Genomic DNA, 10,827 nt, shown 5'->3' with positions numbered 1-10,827 from the left:
AAATAAATTGCATGTCACTCCATGATAGGATCTACTTATCTCTTTTGTTTTGTTGCACATTTAGAGAGAAAAATATATCAAGGACTTCCCCCTTCTAATACCGCGCTTACCCAGTCAAAACATACCTTTAGTCTCCAGCCTTGGAATGCATTTAAGATAGATTATCTTTGAGAGGCAACAAATAAATTTTCCATTAATTTCCTTTCCTCTTCAAACATCAAAGAGGCTTAAAATCCCATGAAAATGCATATCATAAATCCCCCAGACACTGGAAGTTATCACTCCCTTTCATATATGGCACAACTAAAGCTTAGAAAGCGTAAATTCTTTGCATAAAAACACAAAATAAAACCATGACAGAAGTGTGTGGGGGGAAGAAGTCAGTATTCTGGTTCAAGGTCTTGCATCTTGTCTGTGAGTCACAAAATTCCCAGGATGTACTGCAAACTTTATTTCTGTTTCCAGTACATTATAATATTTATGAAAGAATGGTCTGCAAGCATAGTATAAAACCAGTGCCATGTGTAACTCATGACTTCATGTGTATATATACATAAACACACACAGATAAATGATTTATTATAATCATCAATGCTTTCAACATCAAACACTTGATCCTGAAATCTTTAATCAGGCAAAAGCTCAGTACACAGAAACTTCTGCTTCAACCAGGACTGATTCTCATTCTTCTAAACCAGATCAGGACTTCACTTCGGTGCTGACTCATTCATTTATTCCACGGTCGACAGCATGTTCACATGACTGTGACTCGTCTACATGTAAATATTGGAACAGACGTTCAAAGGAAAAATATACACCTCACGCCTAAATGCTCTTCTGTTTATATTACCAAGAGCCTTAAAATCCAAGTCCAGAGCCTCAAGTGCTGTAAACTGGCCCAACTCACTGATTTCAGTGGCAAGATGTTGATGCTGATTATCTGGATCTCTCTTTTATCGAGTATGGACCGCCAGGCAACCTCGAGAACGGTGACCCTGCCGACAGGTCCTCTCCCTTCCATGATGCCAACCACCGACCTGGCCAGGAACCAAGTACTTTGGGGACATTACTCTCTGTTTCGATCACTGAAAACAGCCCTTTTCACAAAATGCTCCAAAAGTTGGCTTTGTATTGCAGACCGTATTCTGAAAACCAGTTGGGCAATTCAAAAGCATATGAAAGCAATTATAATTATAGTACTGCTGTGATAATTAAAACATTGCCAGCTGTATATAAGCCTATTCAAATGTACAGCTGTTACATGGCTAATGGAAAAAATAAAAAAGCTTCAGATTCTGTGCCCCGTAATTTCTCAGACTGCTACACTACCAACTCAGTTACTGCCATCCCTGTTCATGACAAAATGCCAAAACAATTGCATCCTTTTCCACGCTTTCTTGTAAACAATTGGTTGCCTCATCACCTCTCAGTAATAACAATTGTAACATATTTCACAATGATGTCCAATACAAGATTAAACCGGTATCAAGTAAAAACCAGGAAAAAAAAAAAAAGAGCTGATTCTCTTCTGCTGAAATAGTCACCAGCTTTGGTCCAGATGCCTCCTATGCTTGGTCGCCTTTGTCTTCAGTTGCCATTGCCGAGTCTCTCTGTTGTTCCTCTGGATCCCCTGGAAGAATACTGGTGACTGTCTGGAGAAGTGACTCAATCTGCTCTTCTGTTAGCCTTTCCTCGCTTTCTTCTACCATCTGCAGGTCAAAAAACAATCTACTGTAATCATTAATCACTTCCTTCCTCAGCTCCAGACAGAAGGACTCAACTAATTGAGAAATACTGTTCTCAATGGATGCAAGACATAGTCTGAGCTCATTACAAAAATATTTTACAAAGTGGAACTCTTGCAATATTTAAAAAAAGAAAGAAGAGCTCCATTGTTAACTGCTACAATTGGCATTCCACAATGAGACCCCGCTTTCTTTACAACGAAAACGCCACAGTCAGAACAGGCTTTTCTCCCTGTTTTTTCCTAAAGCCTCTCTCAGCGTACACATCAGCATCTCCAGCCAGGCTTTTCATTTCATCTACCATTTCATGTGCAGACCTACCATCCAGACCTATTTTCCTAAGGTCCTGTGCTTTCACGTTAGAACTGAAATGAGATAACCCAAGAGTGGTTACCTGAACCTCAGCATCTCAGCCAGCACCTAGACTATAAGTAATCAGGCCATAAAAGAAACCACCCAATCCTACAGCAGCTATGCTTTATTGGAAGTTGCTTAGATTGGTAAGATTCCTGAATATAAAGGCATATAAAAGCTCTGAGCAACACAAAACATGCTGTCACGAATCAACAATAAAATTCCCTAAGATTAATTAGGGACCTACTCTCCCTGTGGAGCTGTGGGAACCCTTGTATCACTGCTACCAGTAAAAAACAACTGCCCTAATTTATAGGCAGCTGTTAAAAGGAAAAGCTTGTCAGAGGACTAGAAAGGCAAGCCAAAATAACTCTTCAAACGCAAATGAAACCAATTAGGATCGCGGGGTTTGAGATTATTTTTTTTTTTAATACAAAGTCCTTCAAACTGTCCTTTGAAGAGCGGTGATTTATATTAATTATGGTTCCAAGTCAATGCAGGTTTAATCAGTCCTAGCTACAAACTGACAGCTATTCAGATGCATCTCGCCTTCTAAAAGGCAGAGTGGCATATTCAATTAACTTTTTTTTCTCCCCAATGTCCTATGAGCCCTCTTTGCACAATCTGATCATCTTTCATCAGCCATTCTCCGCAGATCCTTGACAAAAGGAAAGCAAGAACACTAGAATCCACTTGTGTAGCAAAAGGCAGACAGTGAATATCCATTTGCAATATGACTGTTTCTAGGGTCTATCCCAATCAAAGGATGAAATTCTCTGTGGAGTGGCTTTCCAAGTACCGTTAGTTCAACAACTACTGTAGGACTCTGGCTTGAAAAACAGCCCTGGCTCTCATTACCGCCAGCTGCTTCACTATACACGATGTGTTAAAATGTACCAAAAATCCTCCTAACGCTACCCTTCCATGTAAGCAACGGCTGTAGCTACTGCAGTGGTATCAGAAAATTGCCTGCTAGGCTGCGTTTCGGAGGTGATCATCTCAGCAGCTTGCCTAGCATACCTTGGAGCATCAACATTAAACAATCAAGTATGTTACAGCGCATACATGCACTCTTTGTGGCCAATACTGCTGACAAAGCCATTACTTTCAGAAGACCTATGCTACTAAGGTTTGTAGAGCATTATCAGCCTGGTTTTGGAACTGGATTCTAGTGTTATTAATTACTGTTGTATTTAATTTTAAAGGTGACAGCCCCATAGCAGCAGGACCCGTACAAAGAAAAAGCCTGCATCCTTTGGACAGGCAGTACTGCTTAAGGCAGAATGATGTATCTCTTAGTGGCCAATGTCTCCTGCATTCATTACATCCCACGCTTTCCAATCTTCAGAAAAATGGCACCTTGCCTAGTTTAGATTTGATTTATTGGGTCACACAAAGTCCACCCCTCTTCCCCATTTAAATTTTATCCCTCCTTATACATCTCCTTTCCCTTCCTTCTTCAAACACTTTATCCTTTAGGAGCTTGCTCCAGGTAGCCAGAGTTAAACACGAGGATTTGATCAGAACCTAAACAGGTAATAGTGATTTCTAGATCAGCATCAATTCTTCTCAGCTTCTGCACAAAGGCATGCAGCGGCGATCACTGCTTCTTCGTGCTCTGCAGTGCCGAACGAGGCACTGTCCAATGTGAACAACAACCTCGATGTCACCTGTACCGGCGGAACACGGAAGCCTGCAAGAGTGACAAACTGCAGATACAACACAGGACACTGACAGAGGAGCTCTGGGGATTGTTTTGGCAGTTTAAGAAATAACACTTTACCAGAAAGTTGGTGAAAGAAAAGAGTCTCTCATGTTTCAGATGCTTTGGGGCTCTAAATGACGTCTCATTATGCTGTTGAGAAAAGCATCTTTAAAAAAGATGCCAGCTAAGTGCACTGAGGAGTGGGTAATGTAGCTCCAAATTCCCTTCTGTTCACAGACTTAGTCCCTGCCAGAGGGAACTGTTAATTCCTTAAACTACTGCAGAAAAATTCATCAAGCTCACCTCTCAGTGCCTCCGAGCCACGCGTCCTCACTGCCAGCTCTCACACTAGGAACCACCCATAAAACAACAACAACAATCTACATTTGGCAGGATGGACAGCTTATTATTCAAGTTGACGTTTCAGCACAATTTTGCTGTGATATTATTGAAGAGTTCAAAGGATCAAAAGCATAAGCTGTAAAAATCAATTTTTTTCCCGCTCTTCATGGAAACAGCCTGAGCAGGGACTTAAAGAAACATAAGCCATTAGGAAGCAGCATGTCAAAGGAAAAATTCAGAAATTACGCACAGAGAGCGTGTTGACTCAAAGAGACAAATGAAACTGTCCTAAAGGAAAAATATCAAGGGAAACCAAGTCACTGAGACTTTATTCTAGATTCAACAAATGTTCGGTCTTCTGATTTACAACTATAAGATACCTCTGCTACTGATAGTACTAGGAAATAACGTTACGATGCTCAGAAGGGAAATTATGTGTAAGAAAAAGCCTAAAAGGCAGAAAGAAATAACTGTACTCAAGTACCTACTTTTCCCACAAGAATTTTACTGATATATGAAAAGATATCTCTCAAAATGCCTTGCTAACCTCTACCCTGCAACTGGCTGGAACTGCTCAAGCAACAGACTCAAACCATAAGCAGTCAGGAATGTCAAGTTTATACTAAGAAAACAAAACTGCAAATGTTTTTAATAAGCATATGACATAAGATGTTTATGTTGGCAATGCCACTTGCACCAAATGGAAATAGATTCTCCTCACAGATGATGCCATGTGCAAAGCATAGGGTGTCATCAATGAAAGCTCTGCCGAACTGTGTATTTCCAGTATTTGTGGATTTGTGCAAGTAACAGAATTGGACAATGTTACAGTAAAACAATTTATAGATAAAAAGCACCCCCACGTGCAGCTAAACAAGCATTTCTCCTTCTCAGGGCTGAGAGCAAGGATTTTCTTGAACACGAGAAGAAGGCAGTAAGCCATGGCAGCTATGCTGTATTTCCCAACCTGTTTCTGCTTTTCAGCACTCAGGTCTATACTATCCCAAGACAACTACGGTGGTTTTGTAGCAAACATTACAGCATATCCATGTCATTCATACATGTGCACAGTATGTATTCCCCGTGAAATGCAACTACATGGTCAAGATCAACTCAGTCAAGTCAGGCCTCAGTAATACCTTCTATTTCACGCCAACTAGTAACAGTTATTAAACTCTCACTGCAATATATTCATACAGTGAGCAATATAGCCATTTTCACATTTAGTTTCCCTCCTCAACTAACGCTCTAAACAATATAATTTACAAGATGACCAAAGAAGAAATCAAGGAAAGAAGGAAAACTTCATTTGATAACTTAATTAGCAGAAAATTCTTACAGCTAAAAAAAAAAAAGAAGAAAAAGAAAAAAGAGGCGGCATGTTCCCCCTGCAGCTACTATATACTTTTCAAGCCTGAGTACCTAAAGCTGCTTCTTACTTTATTGATAAATGTTTTGATAAACATATTGATAAACACAGCCAGATCTTCAGAACTGTGGAATATATACAAAATATTCAGGAGGCAGCTGAAGCCACAGTACTGCTCACCTTTGAGAGCAATGCTACCTTTACTTAGAAGTCTAATAAAAAAATTTTCACCTGCTTAAGCACCTTGTAACTGTTAAGACACAGCTTATGTCTTGACTTAATTTCAAGCACTCAACAGGTCCAACCAACTTAATTGGACTTGAAGCTTAAAATTAGGCATTTACTAAATGAAGAATACATCAAGAAAAGGATGCCAGCTCTGTTCTGTCTCTCTAGATACAGCAATGTGTGGGCTTTCCAACAGAGCAAAATGAAACATGCACCCAGCATCCACCACTGAATCTTGCTACAAGACAGTGAAGACGCATCACTCGCCAACTGCAGAATTAAACACTGGCAGATGCCTTGCTCGGAAACGTAACCGCTACTGGGAACCAGAGCTGTGCTTATTAAACCAATGTGTATGTGGAATATTTTACTACCATGCAGCCTTTCCCAGCTGCACATTTTAACAGTAGCTTTTTTAAATTGAGCGCTGTGTATGCATCTCTCAAAGGAACAAAAAAACCGTAATTACTGAATTGGAACATAATAACAGAATTACATTAAGTCACATTAAAACCTGCTGATAAATTCTCATGGCAGAAAGTAATTTTCAGAAGCTGTTAAAAGATTTTGTTTATCAAGAAGGTAAATCAGAAAATAACAGCTAGCCTATCAAGATGATTTCAAGGATTAAAGTGTTTAGTCATAAAACAAACGTACAAATCTGTATGTTCATAGTGCCATGGAGACATGTATGCACAAAATATGAACACAGACATAAATAAACACATTCATACTTTTCAAGATTATTTTTTTTTTACTCTGTGAAACAAGGAAAAACCTCTTGGGAACATGCTTTCCCTAACTATAACCATAACATCTTTTCTGCTTACCCAAGGAAAAGCAAAGTATAAGAGACTTCATTAATCCTCACTGTGCTTCTTTTAAGCTTTCAGTCCTAATGATTATTTCATGTAGCCTCCTCAGGCACAATACACTGCAAATGTTGAAGAATCAATAAAGCCACCCTGAAGAACCCTAAAAAGTTCTGAAAGAACTGAGAAACTGTCTCAAGGATAAGCAGTATTTGATGGGTAACAAACCTCAGTGTCACAGAACAAAATAACGTGTGGGTTAAAAGCTATTGTTTATTTTAATCATCAGCTAAGAATGCTATTAAAAAATAATCAGTAAACTACAGTGAAAAAGGAAATACGGGTTCTGATCACTTCCAAAGCTATCAACCACATAATTTAACTCCAGTATAGGAGGTACATATGAGACAATGACTGCTATCTCCTCCTTTGAGCAGTAATTTGAAATCGTTCAGCACCAACATCCTAGTAGGAAAAAAGCACATAAAAAAGAAATAAAGTGAAAGACTGAATCATTGGATTAATGTCCCTCAGAGATAACCAACCAACTATGCAAAATATATTGCTGAGAAAATAAAATGTTTAAATTCTCTAACATCTTTTCCAAAGGAATACTTTAAGTTATTATCTTCTATTCCATAATGAGAGACTATCTGCCAGACCAGTTATGCAGAGCACAGATCACGAGGCACAAAGCTCTCCGAGATGGAAATCTGGTTTTAAAAAGCACAGAATTAAAATCTACTTTTCCATTCAGAGAGAAGAATGTAGAGCAATTTGTTCATTAGAAAAGATGACGCTTAATCTTCAAACCCATCACTGTTCAGCGTTAAGTAAAGCTGCACCACCGTCACGGTTAGATCAATATCGCTGTCTTTTTTTTTCCTCCTTTGTGAACCACTGAGCCAGGAACAACATATGTTAAAGATTAAAACAGGAGGTCAAGACAGCAGCAATGTGTACAGTGTTTTCCCCTGTGGGATATGAATTACAATTTCATGCTCCTTTTGTTGCTATTGTTGTTTGAAAATAAATCCTGGCACACTGTCCAGAAAAGACAAATATGAACAATTACAGCAATTTATGCATAAAGACTTACAAAAGAACTTAAGATCAAAAGATCACAACGTAAATTTGCTTTTTAGCTTTACTATCATTTCATCAAAACTGATTTATTGCTTGCATACAACTAAAGACAGGGAATTTTATAGAGGAAAAGTAAAAAACCAAAAGGCTGGAAAGGCAAAAAAGCAACAAGCAGTAGTAAATGTAATTAACCTCTTACATCAGCTATTAAAAGTCTTGCAGGTAAACTTGATTCCATTCCATGGACAGGCAGCACCAAGTAAAAGTTTGAGACATGGAAACTATTTGAGCAAGTGAGAGACGCAGATATTGCTTGCATTTTGTTTTAAAGCTTTTTGATTTTTTGGCTACATTACATGAAGTGGCCAGAAGTTTTCATCCTCACTTCCTTCTGATTCAATCCCAGGAGTGACTCAAAGCTTTTAAGTGGCAGGGGCAAGTTCAATGAAAAGAGAAGCAAGGCAATTTCAGACCTAGCGTTCACTTCTCTGTAGGCTGTCTCTCATCCATCAGCTGCAGGGAACTGACCTGCCTGCATGCAATCTGTGCGCAGTAATCTCCTTGCCGACATCAAAGAAGAAAACGCTGGTAGCCTCCACTGCTCTGCATTATTTTATACTCAAAGATGCTCACAAAAGACAGAGGTTTTGGGGGTTCAAAGACGCTGCACTGCTACCATCTCCTTCCTCTGTCATCACCAAACTCCAAAATTATTGAAGGCAGCGATTGAACTGCAAAATAATTTCCCTGCCATGGCTCCCAGCCTCTGCATTTCACTAACAAAAACGGACAGCAGTTTACCAGCAGTTACTGAGGTCAAAAGACTTTGATGTGCCTTGATGAAAGAGTAAATGTACCGCAATTTTGGAGAGGCTTAATTTAATACACTGTTAACAATCCAGTCAAATTATATTACTGTAATAGTAGTTTTGGAGAAATTTGGCCTGGGAACGACAGAGGTATTGCAATGGAACAGAAGTAACTGCATCCTCAATACTGCCCATGATGACACAAATTTGGATTGTTCCCCAAATGGATGAATACTACAATTTTCACAAGTTGTCATTCGAGAAGAGTTACATATCAGACTGACACTGAACTCAAACCTCGTATCTGTACTCTCTAAGTTTTAGCAGTGAGTTCTATCGAACTTTGGCAGTACAAACCTTGCAGTACCTGAAGTAAGCCATTCTACAGAAACCTGACTTCTAATAAAGGCTTGATTTCTTATACTTGCCTCCTGGACTTCAAACACGACACAGAAGCAAAACTATTTTCAATAGTTTATGGATAGGTAAGATAATGAGGAACTAGGTAGGATAATGAGGGGAGGAGGGAAAGGACAGACAAAACCATGCAGTCACCTGAAAGCAGCAAAAGATTATTGTATTTAAAGAAGAAAAGGGGGAAAATACCATATTTGGCCCATACGGGAATATAACGAATCTGTGCCTAACCATGTGAAGCTAACAAAGGCATGAGACAGGCTCTACATCACCACGGATGACTAACTTCCTAAGCAAAACTCATGAGGCCTTAATGCTCTTGGTTGGGTTGATGACCCCCACCAATCTCTTCAATCACAAAACACAGTATTAATTTCTCAGCTAGAAGCATTCTTTTATGAGATGCCTTCAGCATGATAATGCCTACTCCTGGGCTATGAAAGAAAAATAGCCCTACTGGTACCTCTTTAATCCTTCCCTTTCTGCAGCAAAATTTGATCCTGTTGCTACACAGTTTGGTTTCAGGATAAGATTGTAAACAGATGTTCTTAATGTAAGAGATCTTTATTAAAATAATATCCTTATTACAATAACCTCTTTATTACCACAGGATTTTGTATGCCTAAGGAGATCCTTCTGAGAATATAACCATCTATTTCTATTTAGTGACAATCCCTCTTTACATCCCTCTTTACATCAGAATTATGCTTAACAGATTGACAATGGCTACTTTCCATCAGGAAGTCTGTTTATATCCATTTCTCATTCCGCACCACTGCTCAGAATTCCTTATCAGTCATTACTCATTCCTTTTTAGCACTTCTGGTTTCACTGTAACATAAGTCATGTCATCACAGCTGTCAGAAAGTGAAGTACTCTATTACAGAGCACCAGCAAAAAGGTTCTGGTTAAATATATTCTTAGTTGCAATACTGTAACTAACCTTTAATGACTGCATCAGATATTTTCAATATGTGACACTGAACCAAACAGAGGTGGAGAGTCTGTCCAAGAGAAGGATGGTCACGTCTCTACGGAGGTCTCAGAGAGGAAGCAAAGTGGATTTGAAACCATGAATGTAAAGATGTGCATAAAGGGATACATTCAGCCACTGACCATGAGAAAGTCATTATTCAATTGATCTTCAAGGTTAAAGCTGCTTTCATTTAAGCTTTGGACAGTCAGGAGCATTGTTACTCACCAGCTGTATTTCAACTGCTGTCACAGGTCGGTGGTTAAGCAACTGGAGCTTTTCTGCCCTGTTTAAAAGCAAAGAGTAAAACAATTTGCATTATTGTATAATTTGAGGGTCCCCTCAAATGATGGGTAAGATGCAAATACATTCCTGGTAACTTAGGGACGAAACACCACTGCTGAGAATAATTCTGACTGGGTTTGCAGTGCGGTTTAATCACCATGATAATTTGGGTATTTTTAAATACAGGACTGTCTTGTGTGTTTTAGACATACTGCTGTTGCCACATCTAGTCTAAGGTGGCAAGACCAAGTAAAGACCCTTAGATCATTACTGTACAAGCATAAATTAACATGCACTGTTGCTTTGTTAAACATCATACAGAAATGCTAAACAACTCAAAGATCACAGGCTCTCTTGCTATGAACACACAACCACCAGAACAATTATCATACCTAAGAAGTTACAGTCCATCAGCCAAATGGCAGTAACTCGGGTATTCTTTTAGCCCATTGCAAATGCACAGTTAAAAAAAAATAAATCAGCTTGAAACCACTTCTCACATGTACTCTCTGCAACCCACACAGCTGAAGTAAATGGTTTTTTTCATACATTATTACAGCTGGGCTGAGGCCATAGTTTATGCATGGATCTTTGGGCAAAAATACATTATTATCTCTGTTCCCATGCAAATCTACCTCTCCATTGTGTTTCTACAACTGTTAGGCACCAAGCAGCAAACCAGGTGGGGGACTGAGCTGGACT

At 39.1% G+C, this 10,827-nt stretch overlaps 1 protein-coding gene across 2 annotated transcripts in view; it reads right to left on the bottom strand.

The window, feature by feature from the left end:
• Positions 1–548: 548 nt before the first annotated feature.
• Positions 549–10,827, bottom strand: part of CRCP (CGRP receptor component) — a 33,633-nt gene continuing 23,354 nt past the window's right edge. For both annotated transcript variants that reach the window (XM_005240456.4, XM_027791104.2), the window contains exons 5-6: positions 10,069–10,126; positions 549–1,709 (exon numbers count right to left, since the gene is read on the bottom strand). In XM_005240456.4, coding sequence (XP_005240513.1) covers positions 1,566–1,709; positions 10,069–10,126 — 202 coding nt within the window. In that variant the 3' untranslated portion in view covers positions 549–1,565. The remainder of the gene's footprint in view (positions 1,710–10,068; positions 10,127–10,827) is intronic.

Source organism: Falco peregrinus, chromosome 2 (genome assembly GCF_023634155.1).
Source record: "Falco peregrinus isolate bFalPer1 chromosome 2, bFalPer1.pri, whole genome shotgun sequence".
Lineage (NCBI taxonomy): Eukaryota > Metazoa > Chordata > Aves > Falconiformes > Falconidae > Falco > Falco peregrinus.
Note: the sequence above shows the minus strand (reverse complement) of the source record. Positions and strands in the feature narration are given on the sequence as shown.